Here is a 17,273-nt window from a genome sequence, read left to right on the forward strand (position 1 = left end):
TGTATACGTATAAATGTTCCTCATTGCTTACTTGGGAACGAAGTAGGTTTGGTGTATGAATAGGAAGAAGTATACAAGCAGGAATACTGTACATTCTTACAGACCTTATATTCATACAGATTCTTAGTGGATACAGCTCTGAAGATATTCAGGAGGCTGTTGGCAGACGTCTGGTTCAAAATTTGACTCCATGGCAACTACTGTGCTTTCAAGCTGTTGGTAAGAAGGCAAATAATGCAGAGTGGTCATGGCAGGACAGGCTTTCTACATTGGAAAGCCTTCTCATAGACTGCAAGGAGGAGTTTCAAAGACAAATGGTACCTCAGCAAGAAGAGTCATATAATACTTGTCACAAGCAGAAACCTTCTAATTCAAATGATATGGAGTGTGGCAAGTTGAATCCAGGAAACGATATGCAGCAGTCATCTGTAAAGTCGGCCACAGGGGATTTTCATCCATTGTTGGACGGTGAAGAGACTGCTAGTAAACATTTCATTGAGAAATGTTCCACAAGTATGGCAAATGTCAAGGTAAGGTATATTTGTGTTGTAACATTATCTAGTTATGGCAAGTTAATACAAAATGCTCCCACATAGTGAAGTTGAGCCGAGGTACTAATTGGGTCATTATATTTAGTGTCACTTTTGTAACTGGTCTGCAAATACAGTACAGTACTGAATAATCTGATGTGGATCACCATTTTGAATAAAGCATAAAATGAACAATGTGTGGCACGAGATGAATTTTTAAGGAACAGTAATGAAAATACATGCCTTCTGTATTGTGACATGCGGTATTAAACTAATAAAATAATACTCTAAACATGAATAGATACAATATTTAAAAAAAAGAATTCTGGGGGGAGCCCCACGGGCTTCCTAGAGCTATAGAACTGATATTAGCTATATTAGTCTGGGACTTCACTCATATGGAGTTGTCATGCCTACCAGAAACCATGAGCCAGAACCTGGTTTCCTCAAGCGCAGGGAGCAATGGCATACGAAATTCCACTCTTTGAGAGTATGCTCATGACTGTCATCGACCGGGGCTGGGAACTCAGAAAGGTAAACGCCCCTAAACAGACCCCAACTGGTAGAAAATTGCAATCGGAGACCAAAACAGAGGCTAAGACCTCCCCTAAGAAAAACAAGGAAACAAGCAAATCATCAGCCTGATGCGCCGCTCATGCCTCGGTTTTGTGCCTTGTGCTCCCCAAGCTGCCCAGGGGCGGTGGGCTTCTTTGTTCTGTGGGGCTCACAGCATGGTGCTGGTGTTTCCAGCGATGTGGCTTTCACTGTGACAGATTCGGCTAGCTCAAGGCTTTGCGTTCTGCCTCCATTCGGACTGCACCAAGGTGGTTCCTCGCCTGAACCACAGAGGGTCTCTTCGGTCCTTAGCTCTTTGGGGCTGGACGCTTCGAGTAGGCCTTCTGCTGTGTTCTCGGGGTTTAGCTCTCTGTGCGGTTCACCTTTAGGGCGTCCACCATCCTGGCGGTCGGCCTGTCTCGGTTCTGTCCTCTGTCCACGGACTGGGCAGTCGATGCCGTCTCCTTCAGTTGGCTTTGCCAAATGTTCGGGCACCTGGTGGTGGGCCTCTTCGCGTCGGCGTGATCATGGTGTCTTCCTGTGTAGGTAGTGCCCTTCCCCAACTGCGAGGCTTTTTGGCAGAACTGGTTGTGGTGGGGAAAATTGTACCTCAATTTCCCAGTCCAGTGTAACACGGGGGGGGGGGGGGGGGGGGTCCTAGTTTATTACACCAGCTGCTCCGGTTCTGGCTCGGCTGGAGTTCTATCGAAAAGCTTTTCCTTTTAGCCCCATTGTGGCTAGCCCAGCTTTGATTTCAGACACTGCATGCTTGTTGTCCAAACCTGGGGCATTTTCCACAGCTCCGCCTCTTCCAGCAGATCGGACCGGTACGATACCTTGGTGGTTCGATCTACTCTTCCGCTCTTCGCGACTTGTATTTCTGACACGTGTGTATTACCGCTTGGTTGGTGATCAGGTGGTTTCTCTTATGATGTCCCACTTGTGGTATTCTTTGCGGCAGCAGCATGAAGTCTCTTGGCGTTCTTTTTGCTATTTCCTTTCTCTTCATAGGTTGTCTTCGGTGTCTGATTGTGTAGATTGTCCTTCTTTCTTGGTTTTTCAGGACCAGCTTCTGATGTTGATTATGATTACTGTCGCCTCTTATCGTTTGGCGCTGGCAGAGCCACTCCAGCTTGCGTTCGGGGTGGATGTCACTTCTGCTCCGTTTTGAAAGCTTTCTCATGGGTTTTTCCACCTCCTCCCTGCTCATGCACTGCCTGTGCTGTCTTGGTCGTTGGACCGGGTGCTCTATTTTCTCTCTTCTCCATGGCTTGTGGTGGCCCTGTAACACCCATGACCCCCCCCCCCCTCCTTAGAGTTCTCACTCAGGGAAGCCTTCTCCAAGAGGTCAGCCCAGATGACCTCCGAATTATCTTGTATGTTGATTAAAAATTCCTGGGTTAGTCTTAGTCAGCATAGTTTCAAGTATGTAATATTTCGTGATACTCTTGTCAAACATTGCAATGGAATTAGACCCCAGATTCTTATATGTAAACATCCATGGATCTCCCCCTTTTGGCCAGGTCAGAGGTCAGTCACACGTAATTAATAACTCCTCTCTTGAAGAGTGTATGGTGAATGTCAAACAAGTTTAATGAAAATTCTTGAGTGTTTGTACACGTGTGGCCGATCTCTTACATTCTTGGTGTAGGTAGCAACAGCAGATCTCCCCCCCCCCCTGTGGGGGTTGTATATAGAGGTCCTGTAGGGACTTAGTAAGAACAGAGTGCGGTACACCGGGATCGAGAGTGGGTCTGTGAAGAACATCTCAGCCAGGGAGAGACAGAGGTCTTAAGGTAATGTGTGTGATCTCTGAGGTTTTGTTCCATGTCCAAATTTCTTAACTTTTTGCCAGTGTTAGAGTAGGATTTATAAGTGGTGATTGACGTAATTTTGGTCTCAATAAACTCATGTTAAATTTCCCGTCTGTGTCAATTGTTGAATCCTCTTAGCCTTTTGGATATAGTGGCTGACAACCGTTTTCATAATTAATGACAGTCATAGAAAGTACTCTCCAAGTCAAGCAATGTTTCTTGCCTCATTGCTTGATATAGTCTCAATGGTCAAAGGCAGATGGTGGCAGCGTATTTAATCCTGTGTTAGCATTTCCTTGTTGGCAGTGTACCTTTTAGTTCCGGTGTAACCATCATATGTCAGCTCATAACAGTGTTACCAAGTGCAACCGATGGGGAGTGTTACTCAGGATAAGTAGTGTTTACATTATTAGTTTAGTATCCATTATAGTGGTGTTATACATTATAGAGCGGTGTTACAGCCCCTTCAGTTCATGTTTGCTTTCCATGGGCTTTGTTTTTGTTGGCTTTGGCCTCTGGGGGGATGGGTTGGTGTGCTTCCTGCTCTCCCCTGACGCAGGGATTTCTACTCTTTCGATCCTGCTGGCCATTGTATTCGTTTGCGGCCGTTTCATTCTGTTCTGGCAAAGGTTGAGATGGCAGGCATCCGGAGGGATCCTGGGTTTTTGCAGCTTGATTGGTCCAGCCGGAGGTGCATCATGTTTTGTGTCTGGTAGCGGCTTTACACTGTTACCTGCACACCTCGGGTTCTGTGTATGGGGATGCACTTTGGGTTAATCCGATGTCCCTTGTTCCCTGTTCTGGGGCTCAGGTCGCAGATCGTCCACATAGTTATAGAGTCTAGCCAGCTTGCGGTCTACCCTCGTGCCCATGATGTTCCAAAGTTTGCGGCTCTTGCTGCTGTGCTTGGGAACATGTCTTGGGCTGGCATTAAGGCACGGGGGTTTTGGAAGTCGTACAGGGTCCTGGCCGTCCGTTATCTTGTGACCATTCCTGACCCTCAGCGGTCTTGTGTGGCGTTGGGCAGTCGCTTGCAACCAGTGGTCTCATCTTCATCATGAAACATGCAGTGCTGCCACCTCCCGGGTGAGTCCCTCTTTTACTTATCTTTGGATAGCTAGCTACCTCCAGGAAGCTGACGGGGCTCCCCCTCAGAAAACCAGCGTTGAATGTAATGAAACCCCATTTTCTGGGCAATTCCCGGAGGCTCCTTGGTACCCTCCCTCCAGTCAGCGGTTTTTCTTCCATTTGCTCAGTCTCCAAACTGGTGGCCAGATGGCCGGCACGAATGATCGGCTTGTCAGGTTGATGACAATTTGCTGTTTCCTTGTTTTTCTTAGAGGGAATTCTTAGCCTCTGTTTTGGACTCCGGTTGCAATTTTCTACCAGTTGGGGTCTGTTTTGGGGTGCTTACCTTTCTGAGTGCCCAACCCCAGTCGATGACAGACATGAATATACTCTCGAAGAGTGGAGTTTTCATAGGTCATTGCTCCCTGGGCCTCTCTGAGAAAACCATGTTCTGCTCATGGTTCCCGGTAGCATGACAACTATACTTAAATTAACCTCCTCCATCCTTTCCAAACCCTTTGGACATCTAAGCAAAAGCATGGCAACTCCATATGACTGAAGCCCTAGACTAATATAGTTAATATCAGTCCTATAACTCTAAGGAGCCTCTGGGACTCGCCTAGAAGATGGTGTTTCATTACATTCAACGCTGGATTTTTTTAAAAGCAGAAACATTAATGAATTAATGACCAAACTACAACTCAGAAGATAGAGAAACGACAATGTTTTGGTCTGTCCTGGACTATTATCAAGTGGTGTGGTCCACACCACTTGATAATGGTCCAGGACGGACTGAAACGTCACTTCTCCATCTTCTGAGTAGTGGTTTGGTCATCATTTCTTCAGCCACATTATTGTGACTCATCATCTGCATTAATGAATTACTTTTTGCTCTCCAGTGCTGTACTTTGTTTAAATATTTATAAATTTACACAAATGGATGATGCCACAAGAATACACATTTAAATAAGGGTATAGATCCCAACTAATTCAACCAATTGGTACATTTATGTTGTACTGTGCTAAGTTGCAAGTGCAGTTGGAAATTTTGCACTAATTTAAAACTAGCTTCAGTAATGGTACCTTTTACCCACAGAGGAACACCCACACAAAACCGAGCACATTAGTCTGTGTTCAACCACAGAGGCACACTAAACAGTAACTCATGTGATTACATCTTGTTGACTTGTGGTTTTATCTATTTCTTATATCTGTTAAAAATATGTTGTAAATAAAAAATGATAAATAGGTAGGTGATAATACTTGCCAAAGATGCCAAAGATAAAGAATAAATTTAAGTATTAAGACAAAATATTAACAGTTGACAAAAAGTATTAGAGCAAACCTTTTCTATTAATCTTTCAATTAAATTTATTTTTCAGGTGTGTGACTATCTTGCCAGTGTCCTTGGAATTACAAGAGGTGTTTACAAACACAGGGAAGAGTTAAACGTTCACTCGCCTCCAATTCCTTGTTCTGTTGATTCTGTTTCAAGGTTAACAAAAGACAGTCTATCAGAGCTAATAAATACTGTTGTAGTTAAACGAGAGTTGGAGGTGGATAATAGTTCTATTGGTGAAACATCGAACAAGAGAAATCGGATAGGTTTACAGGAGAATGAACAAGTTTTGGCTCACAAGTCCAACATTGTACTGAATGCTGATCAGAGAGCACACTGTGATATTACAGGAATTGATATTAGTACATATCCCATCAAAGCTGACACTGATAGTGTGAGCAAAGCACTTGAGGAGGCAACCCATAACTTGGATCTGTCTTCTTATAGCCTCTCTGTACACATGTCTTCTGAGCCTAGTTTAAACCCTAGCCAGTTACAAACTTCCATATCATCATCATCATCATCATCATCATCATCATCATCATCATCATCATCATCATCATCAGCATCAGCATCTGTGTTGACTGCATCAGAAGGGACCACAAGTTTATCTACACTGCTTTCATCGCCGCACTTTAGCATACCCATGAGCAACGAGTGTGTGTCGAGGAGCAGCACCACCTTGACCATGAGCCACGCAGCACCATGTGTCACGCACACGTCAGCAGTCACAAGTGTAACCTCTAGTCTACCTCTTGAAGTTTGCCACTTTTCAAGTCATAACCTTAATTCAGATTCTACTATATCTTCTTGTTTGCCATTGTCAAATATTGACGCTTCCCTCATTCCTACCTCTACAATACCTCAGGTAAATACAATACAACAGATGCCTCTTGGTGACTTAGATATTACAGCAGAGGATCTACCACGGCTGTTGAGTGAAGGAACGGGATTAGTAGTTGGTGGCACTGGTGATGGAGAAGCATGTGATGCACCCAAACTTTTGGACACATCAGGAGACACATCTGACCTAAGTGAAATGCTCTTCAAGCTCCAAGAAGCTACTGTAGGTATTAGTCAAAATCAGGATCCTAACCTAGGTCCACCTGCTTATCAGGAACACAGTATGACATCTTCACAAGTAAATGGTAATAGTAGCCAGTTAATAGCAAACCAGAGTCTTGATGTTCATTCTGGAGTTGCTCTTCCTTCCCGAGGTTATAGCGCCGTAGGGCAAACAAATTCCCATTCTACACCCAATTTGAGCCTAAAATTAGACATATCGCAGCCTAGCAGTGAACCATCTATGCCTATCCTAACGTTTACAGGGGCTTTAGATACTAATTCTGGTTTTAGTAATACATCTTTAAATCAACCAATTAATGGCACTAATAGTGGTGGCAAAGTACAGCATGCTTTGCTTCATCAGGCAGATGATCAACAAGAAAATGTGAGTATTGGCCAGAATGAGACAATTTTAGAGAGTGAGAGGGAAAGGGTCAACATTGGGTTTAGTGTGTCAGGGCTAGGAAGCAATGAGTTTGAGGACCTTCTTAAAAGATAGCATGTGTGAGTGTGACTGTGTTTGCATGTGTAATTACCAAATTGTAGTTGCAGAAAGAGAGCTGTGCTTGTGGTGTCCCATTTTCTCTATACATTTTGTGATTTACCGTTGTCAGGGACAAGACGCCTATTAGACTTATTGAGGTTTCCCTAGACCAACTACTGACCTACCTCAGGATGCATCCCAGAACAGTTGCCTAACTCCCAAGTACCTATTTACGGCTAGGTAAACAAAGGCATCAGGCGAGAGAAAACATGCCCGGACATATTGTCCTGCTGCAAGAATGAACCAGGGACCTTTCTGTTGTGAACCAACTGCACTGGCTGCTGCACTCAAAAGTTCCTCAAATGAGTCTTAAAACAAGCAGTAGTATTATTACATACAACTTTCTCCTAAAGATTGTTTCGTCCCAAAAATACTCAATAACTGAACCCTTTCCAGTCCGTTGCCATCGTGAGGGGGGCTTAGTGGGCGGCTGCTGAAGTGTGATGCTCTTTGGGGGACAGCTTGTCCTCTGTCCTTTTGACGCCTTATGCTTCTGCTGTTGTCTTCTTCAATTTTGCTGGTAGTTTTTTTTCCTCTTCGTCTTGTTTCGTTTTTCTCTCCACCGCTTCTTCTTTCAGAGTGTTCCCTACCTGCCGACTTTTTGTCATTTTTTAATGTTCCTTCTGATGTTTTGTTTTGACGCCGGGTGTGTGGGGAGGTACACACTCACCTGTAGAACTGTGGTACCTGACATTGGCAAGCAAGGGGATGCGTTTATTGTCAGATTTTGCCTTCATTGCTGAGCCCGATCTCGACAGACTGATGGCTCATATGGTGACAATTGCAGGGTGTATATCCACAATGTGGATACACTTCCAGGATGTGTGTAATTACCTAATTGTAGTTACAGGATGAGAGCTACGCTCGTGGTGTCCCGTCTACCCAGCACTCTGTCATATAACGCTTTGAAGCTACTGACGGTCTTGGCCTCCACCACCTTCTCACTTAACTTGTTCCAACCGTCTACCACTCTGATTGCGAAAGTGAATTTTCTTATATTTCTTCGGCATCTTAATTGATTTAAATCTATGACCTCTTGTTCTTGAAGTTCCAGGTCTCAGGAAATCTTCCCCGTCGATATTATCAATTCCTGTTACTATTTTGTATGTAGTGATCATATCACCTCTTTTTTCTTCTGTCTTCTAGTTTTGGCATATTTAATGCCTCTAACCTCTCCTCGTAGCTCTTGCCCTTCAGTTCTGGGAGCCACTTGGTAGTATGTCTTTGCACCTTTTCCAGTTTGTTGATGTGCTTCTTAAGATATGGGCACCACACAACTGCTGCATATCCTAGCTTTGGCCTAACAAAAGTCGTGAACAATTTCTTTAGTATTTCTCCATCCATGTATTTAAAAACAATTCTGAAGTTAGAAAGCGTGGCATAGGCTCCTCGCACAACGTGCGAGGATCCTATGCCACCAGCTACCAGCTTTATGTGGTCCTCGGGTGATAGTTTTCTATCTAGAACCATCCCTAGATCTCTTTCTTTATTAGAATTCTTTAAAGATTTCTCACATAATTTATAGGTTATGTGGTCTATGTTCTCCTGTTCCACATTGCATAACATGGCATTTATTCACATTAAATTCCATTTGCCAAGTGGTTCTCCATATACTTATTTTGTCCAGGTCTTCTTGAAGGGCATGACAATCATCTAAGTTTCTTATCCTTCCTATTATCTTAGCATCATCAGCAAACATGTTCATATAATTCTGTATACCAACTGGTAGATCATTTATTTAGATAGTGAACATCACCGGTGCAAGAACTGAACCCTGTGATACTCCACTTGTGACATTTCTCCAGTCCGATACATTGCCTCTGATTACTGCCCTCATTTTTCTATCAGTCAGAAAATTTTTCATCCATGTTAGAAGCTTACCTGTCACCACTCCAATATTTTCCAGTTTCCAGAACAACCTCTTATGTGGAACTCTGTTGAAAGCCTTTTTTAGGTCCAGGTAGATGCAGTCAACCCAACCATCTCTTTCCTGTAAAATCTCTGTAGCTCGATCATAGAGACTGAGTAAATTCGATTCACAGGATCTTCCAGATCAAAAACCATACTGTCTGTCTGATATTATATCATTTCTCTCCAGGTGTTCTACCCATTTAGTTTTTATTAAATAAATTAAATATTAATAAAAATATTAATTTAAATATTAAATTAATAAAATATATTTAATAAAATAATATTTAATAAAATATTAAATATTAAATGACAAGTGTGCATCTTGCTTCCCGACTGTCCCTTGATAGAATTCTTGGTGAATCGGATACCTTTGATGCTGCTTGCCGTGTACGCTTTTATTCTCGTATTGGCATCCGTAGTGATATTTAGCGCCTTTTGAATATCCCGCACATTTGACGGTGCTACATAGCCTTCCCAGCTTGTTGCCTCCTTCTGATAATTATTTACTCTATTACTGAAGATCAAGAACTTTGATATTCTTTGTAATTCATCATCATCAATTATCTCCAATCATATTATTTTATGTGTGTTGATCATGACCACACAGATTCTTCTGTCTTACAGTTTAGGAAGCTGTAGGAAATCTTTGTATAAGTTAACTGTTTTGAGTTTCAAGATATATTTTGTTGCATTTGATGTCTTGCTTTTATGTGTGCACCACACCACTGCTGCCAACATTATTCTGCCTCTTGTCTGCAGAAAAGTAATAACAGGTTTCATCATTTCACCGTCCATGTACAGTACTTTAATGCTATCTGAAAGTTAGCTAGAATTGTGTAAGCCTCATGCACTTTGCCATTTATAGATCATGTGTATTTCTTGTAGCAGTCACTCTAAGGTGTCTTTTTCTTGTCTGATTTCATTAGAATAATGTTCCATTAACTAGGTAACATGGGACTAATGTCCACTCCTTCCCTCCTACAGTGCATGGCATTTTTTACATAAACTAGGCCATTGTTCGTCCCCATCATTTTGAAGTATGCTGCAATCTCTTAAATTTTTGATTTGCTTAAGTACTTTTGCAGACAAGTTTCTTTTGATAATTACTTACATGAGTACTTTAACATAATTTGCAAACTTATTCATGAAATTCAGTATTCCATTTGGCGGGTCATTGATTTAGATAAATATCATTGTTTGAGTTAGATCCTTGTGAATCCCTGCCCCCCCCCTCCCTCAATTATTTCTCTCCAGTTTCATAATCTGCCTGTGACTATTGCCTTCAACTTTCAGTCTGCTAAAGGGTCCTTCATCCAATCCAGAAGTCTCCCTTACACAATTTCAAGGTGTTCCAGCTTCCAAAAAGTGTCTTTTTGTATGGAACTTTGCCAAAATTTGTTTTTGAAACTAAAGGTATATTTGATCTGTGCATCCACCTCCCTCTTTCTTGGATTATTTCAGGCATACCTGGTTTGATACATATGACTCCTGGCCTGAACCCAAAATGCGTATTGTTAGCATGGGATTTTATTCATGCAGGCCTGTATGGCAGCTGAACTCAGTTGCACATTCTCTCAGTACCCAAGATGACATTCATCCCATCAAACTAGTTCGTTTCTGTTGAGGTCCATGAGCAGATTCTGTACATAATCTCTGGATATGAAAATGTGTTCTAAAGTATGCTGAGGCACGTGTATGAGTGTTGATATCATAAATGCTTGTTGCTTCACAAATACACTTAAGAACATTGCATTGGGTGCTTCTGACATTTCTTCCCTGTCCAAAAATATGTTGTCAACTCCAGCCTATTGGATTAATTCTTTAACTTTTAGTTTGCTTTTAATATACTTCATGAAAAGGTTTGAATCTGACTTACTTTTGTCCATAATCCCATTTTAGAGTTTTGCCACTCTGCTCTTCTTGACCTAATATTTCTGGCTTTGTACTGTTGATATATTTGGGAGGGTTTGTTGTTTACTGTAATGCTTTCAGGGTTTAATATTTTTCTCCATGGACTTTAATATTGGACACATTACTTGGGTACACACTGTACTCACGAGTATCATTTTCATGTCTCGCTATACATTACACTGACACTGGTTCTTTACAACTCACGTTCCCACTCAATATCTCTGAAGTTCCTTTAGTTCCGTATATTTTCCTTTCTTCTAATTCGATTTTAATTCTCTCTTCCTTCTGCTGTAATATCAATCAGTTCTTAACAACACACATGAGAATGTGGTTGCTCTTCCTAACAAAATCCCAATGCTGGATGGATGAAAAAGACGTTTCTTCCTCTCAATGATAGCCTGTACAACACGCTGGTGCAAAAATGCTTCCAGGAATGAATTTCAGAATGTCAATCTACCCCTTTGTTGCTGTCACATATGCTTCCCAAATGATCTGTTTCCAATTAAAATGTTTGAAGTTAAATAATTTTAATTAGGGTAGATATGTGCTCCCCATTTGTTACGAAGCTCTTCCTCTGTCCAGGTGTAATTTACCGGAAGATTGTATGCATTCACGATGAGCATTCTATGCTCTCAAACTCTCCTGCTTACTGTTTGCCACTGCATCCATTTTTCCACAACATGACATTCATGTGATCTTCAAAGAAATTTTTAAATTCTTTAAATTCTATGTCCATTTGATGATGTTTGAACCTTGCAGCTTCCAGGTAAGGCAGCACACTGCCTTACCTGGATAGTGCTTCAAACTCATCCAGGAACTGATGTGTTCACTCTAATGTAAACAAAGATTGCCACTACGTAGTTGCTGGGCCAGTGTTGATTTTTAACCTTGCAGCATTTTATTTAACAATGACCAATCAATTACTGGGACACCACTAACATGCTCCCAGATACCTGCCCACATTGTTAGTTTTGATTTTATCTTTTAACTTTAATCTAATGGCACAAACATCCTGCTCAGTGTGTGTGTGTGTGTGTTTCTGTCTGTGTCTGTCTGTATGTGTTTCTGATGCCTTTTAGGCAGATTTTTTTTTTTTTTTTTTTAAATTAAGGACTTGGAAATTTTTTAATTGAAATCAAAACTACCTTAGTAAACTAACCTAGTTAAGCCTAATATTGCCTAACACTGCCTATCAGTAAAGTTTGGCCTGTATTTCTTTGCGCGTGCACACACACACACACACACACACACTATATATATATATATATATATATATGCAATTGACGATCACAAAACACTGATCATTTTATGCGGAAAATCCACAGAGAAATATGAAATGAGGTGAACGTTTCGGCTTGTTAAAGCCTTTGTCAACACCAGACTGACATGCAGTCAGTCTGGTGTTGACAAAGGCTTTAACAAGCCGAAACGTTCACCTCATTTCATATTTCTCTGTGGATTTTCTGCATATATATATATATATATATATATATATATATATATATATATATATATATATATATATATATACACACATACATACATACATACATACATATATATATATATTAGTATATTTTGGTAGCAGTCTTTCCTGTAGACATATATTATTAAATATGAGCGAAAAAGTAAGATTAATAATTCAAAGATCAATTCTCCAAAATTCATTTTTATTTCTAGTCTGACGCGACACTTGAGCGCGTTTCGTAAAACTTATACGTAAAACTTAAAACTTATAAAATAAATAAATAAATAAATAAATTAAATATATATATATATATATATATATATATATATATATATATATATATATATATATATATATATTTATTTATTTATTTAATTATTTAATTAATTAATTAATAATAAAATTTCAAAATGTATGTTATACCTAGAAGTCAGTTACCTAAAAATCTAATTTCCAACAATGTTAAATTTGTCCAAAAATTTATCTTGTAAAATATTTTATATTTTTATTTTATTATAGATGATATAGATTATGTACTTTTTAATTTGTGTTGTCATTAACAAATATACAGTATGTATATACAGCACATAGATACATGCCTACACACACAGTACACATGCAGAAGCTGAAGACCCAAATGAGTAGAGTTCATAAACAACTTCTACAGCCTAAGTCATGAATACAGTAATTGTTATGAATTACATGAAGTTTTTATGCTAATTCAACACTCAGCTTTAAATGTAAATATGAAAAGAAAAAGTAGTGACTAGTCATTGCATTAAACTACCGAAAGGCTGATGATTAACCCTGCAAGCACGTTTAGATGAGTACCTAAATGAATGCATAGTATACATGTATGAATTCCAGAAATATTTGTAATATCAACTCTCGTTAACCCTTATATGGCTTCAGTTGCCATATGTGACCCATTATTCATTTAATTTGTTTACGATTTTTAGATATTCACACATCGATGTACTGTATAAATAGGTGTACAGTTTAGGGGTTAAATATGCCTACAATACCCTGGAGATTTTTCAGATAATGTACATTCCTTTATACTGTTACTGATATTAATTTTTCACTCCAGTTAGCTTTTATGTATTACTTTTCTGGAAGTAATTCAGGGTTACCCAGTGGCTCCCTGTAGTTAACCACTCTGGTTAACTCCATACCTATAGAAAAACTCTAGGCCCTTGTGAGTCAATAGAAGTCTACCAGGGACCAGATGACAAAATCTGGCTCTCTCTCAGAGGCAGAGGGAGTAGTAAATCTTCTTATCCTCACCCAAGAAGTAACCTGAAAGGGAGAGCAAAGCAAAACCGACAACAGCAAGGCAAATATAAAGAAACATCCTGGTAATCTATCCACCCAGCAGTTAGGTCATTTATTCTTATTAGTAGTTGCCCACCACCAGGTGGCAGCACTGGGGAGCTACAGGCTCCACCAGAGACCCTCTTCAGGCACGTACCTAGTGTTGGCTATGACTGATTGGCTCCTAGAGTCGCTCCAATCACTTCAGTGCCGAGATTGTTTTCCAGATACGTGTTGACCATCCTTTGAACTTTGTCCTGTGGATATATGCATGTGTATTGTTCCAATCTTTAGTGTTTGCTTCATGAGCATGTGTTTACTAGCTCCACTTTTGTGGACTTTAAGGAATGGTTCACCTTGAGCTGCATGTGTGTAGCATGTGCCTTCCTTGGGTGCTCACTTTGTTGCCTCTGCTCTAACAGGGTTACCTTCCTTGGTGGGGTCCGGTGTCCATCCCCAAAAGGCCGGCCTCCTGTGAAGGTTACTTCGCTCTGAGTAGTGCATGGGTCTTTTGTCTACTGTATGAGGCTCTAAAGTTGGGGTAGTTGAGGTTTCTTTGTTTGGGGTACATAAAGTTATGTATGTTTGTACATACCAAATACTATGACTAACACCCTTAGCAACAGCATTTGTCCATTGAACAAGGTTCGTTGCCAGTTCCTTTTTGTTTTATTTTTTTATTGATACTACATTTAAAGGCAAGTGGCCCTTCCAGAAAACCAGCATTAAGTGTAACGAAATGCCTTTTTCTAGGTGGGGAGGGTGGGGACACCTTGGTGCCTTCTTTTGGCAATTACTGTATTTCTGGAAAGGAGGGGTCTTCGGTGACTTCCTGAACCCTCCCGTCCTTTTCCAGGTGTGTCGGTTTGCTTTTGGTCAGCCCTTGACTTCAAAAAATTCTCCAGTGAATCCAGTAGCTCCTCATTGCTGCCACCTTTGGATAGGCAGCTGCTTTAGAGGGTGAACTACTAGGTGGATAGTTTGCCGAGTTTATTTACATTTGCCTTACTCTTGACCGTTTTGCTTCACCCCTTTTCTGGGATTTGTTCCTTGATCACAGATTCCTTGCTCTTTGCACATCTGAGAGGGAGGTAGGGGTAGGTTTTGGCCTCCGGTCCCTGGTTGGCTCTTATTGACTCGGAAAGACCTGGTGTGACTTAATAGGTATGGAGTTAACCAGAGCAGCTAGTTGCAGGGAGCCATCAAGGTCTACCCAGGAGGAGGCATTTCATCACACTCAATGCTAGTTTTATTCAGTCATCTTATTTATTTTTATGCTCAACATTTTATAATTCATCTCCTAACACTGCAGACATTGTTCTCATTCTTTACTTTCTGTATCACATCCATTGCCTCGTCTTTCTGATAATATGTGGAGGGAATTGAATATGTATTAATATGAATTAAACATGTATTTAATCTTCAGCCTGAATAATTTATTCACACTAATCTAGCTAATCTAGCTAGCTTCACACTTAATCACATAAGGGGTATAACTGGCAATCCCCTCACAGTGTTCAAGAGAGAACTGGATAAGCACCTCCAAAGGATACCTGATCAACCAGGCTGTGACTCATACGTCAGGCTGCGAGCAGCTGCGTCCAACAGCCTAGTTGATCAGTCCAGCAACCAGGAGGCCTGGTCGACGACCGGGCCACGGGGACGCTAAGCCCTGGAAGCACCTCAAGGTAGGTAAAGGTAACCTCAAGGTAGCTCAGCTGACATTACAGATGAGCTACCCATAATACTCCAGATAAATATGTAACATAAATTGAATGCTATAGAAGTTAACACTTTGCATAACTTGTCTTGAGCCCTCAGGTGCAGCAGTTTATTTTTATGAACTGTTCATTCTTTATTTGCAATAAGTAACATTGCATGCATGCATGCATATACAGTGGCACCTCGATTAACGAGTTTAATCTGTTCTGGCACCGAGCTAGTCATATGGAAAACTCGTCTTCTGAAACAACAATAAAAACTGTCGTCTGAGGTGTCCGAGAACCAGCGGGAACGCTCGTTAATCGAGGGAAAGCTCGTCAGTCGAGACACATTTTCTGCGAGTGGCTTGCTCGTAACTGGAGCCACTTGTCACTCGAGTTTCCACAGTGTGTGTGTATACATACTGTATATATACAAATTTTATTTTGATATTGATATTGAAAACAACAACTTCAGGAACAAGAGATGTCATAGATTCAAGCTAAGGAATCAAAAATTGAGAAAAAACATTAAAAGGTACTCCCTTGCAAACAGAGTGGTAGATGGTTAGAACAAGTTAAATGAGAATGTGGTGAATGCCAAATCCGTCAGTGGTTTCAAAGGGTTATATGATAAAGTGCTGGAAAGACGGGATGCCATGAGCATAGCTCTCACCCTGTAACTATACTTGGGTAATTACATACTCAGTGGGTCCTCGCTGTAATGAACTGCCCCACCCCCCTATTGAATTACTGCATGGTTCGAACAGTTGTGTTCAGTGTAAACTGTTTAGTAAAATATACGAGTAAGATTGTTCGCCTGAGTTGTCACTGTGGCCAAGCATCAGGATACGACTGTTACAGCATCCACCCAGTCCATTTCTAAACTATTGTATAAGTGCTTAAAAACTTTTAAAAGAACCTACATACACTATATTATTTTACAAATTATATTATTAAATACTAATATTTATAAAAATACACACAAAACTGTCAAATGTTAATCTATAAATACACTATGTATTAGTAATGTTTGACTTTGCCTGAAGGAATTTAAGTGTGAAGTTCATATATTTATAAAATGTGTAACAAGTTTAACAAAAATACAAATTTATGACAAGTTATTATACAAATGTTGTTATCGGACAATAATAACTCAAAATTATATCAAATTATTCTAAACCACAAATCAGTGTGTGTTCAGTGATAGTTTGTTGGCTTGGTCAAAGATGTTATTTTTAATTATTGCACTACCTGCACTGTAATTTTCCTTCTTTATTAACCAAATGTCTTACTGCAGCAGTTGTGGTGCTGAAGATTGTAATAAAAAGTTAAAATGTATTTTCATTAGACTGAAAATTTGACATACGAGTGTAGCATTAACTGGTGTTATCATGCAGGCAAGTGTACATCGGTCGAGTGGCAAATCGGGGGTGGTGGGAGCGAGTCGATTCCTCTCGCCACGGTTTGATGAGAACGTTCTTATACATATAACTGTACTATATATGTTTTTATAACTTTTACACCAAATTGTTTGCTATGTCATACGACATGGTCAAAATGAAGACTGCTTAAATAATTTTTATAATTTTTTTATTTTTATATTGTTTGAATGTCTAAAGCTGGGTCATTACATAATTTGTTCTCACTGAGTAATTGACATATGATAGTTTTGACATGGAACTGTTTGCAAATGATTGCTGTATCATATGCCATGGTCAGAACAACAACTGCATAATAAAAGAATTTTATGTGATTTTTAATAATACTGTATATCATTGAAGAAAGTTGTGGGTATGATGGATTTGTACTGACCTGAATGTGCTTTAGTGTTAATAAGACATTTCACTACTACTCTCCTGATAAGGTAAGTTACAAACCTTTATATGTATTGCACTGGCTTTAGGCCCTCTGAAAACGTTTTTGTTTTAAATGGAAGGGAGGGTTGCCTGGCGTTGAACGGGTTGAACGAAATTCCTTATTAAATGAATTGGCCTCGCCCCACACAGTTCGCTCAAACGAGTTCACACCATGTACAGTATACTGTATATACT

General features: G+C 40.2%; 1 protein-coding gene across 1 annotated transcript in view; it reads left to right on the forward strand.

Moving 5' to 3' along the window:
• Positions 1–7,571, forward strand: part of LOC123773942 (uncharacterized) — a 29,768-nt gene extending 22,197 nt beyond the window's left edge. Inside the window, exons 8-9 of the mRNA XM_045767925.2 lie at positions 120–530; positions 5,350–7,571. Of these exons, the coding sequence (XP_045623881.2) occupies positions 120–530; positions 5,350–6,870 (1,932 nt within the window). The 3' untranslated portion in view covers positions 6,871–7,571. The remainder of the gene's footprint in view (positions 1–119; positions 531–5,349) is intronic.
• The last annotated feature ends 9,702 nt before the right edge of the window (positions 7,572–17,273 follow it).

This window comes from Procambarus clarkii, chromosome 91 (assembly GCF_040958095.1).
Source record: "Procambarus clarkii isolate CNS0578487 chromosome 91, FALCON_Pclarkii_2.0, whole genome shotgun sequence".
Lineage (NCBI taxonomy): Eukaryota > Metazoa > Arthropoda > Malacostraca > Decapoda > Cambaridae > Procambarus > Procambarus clarkii.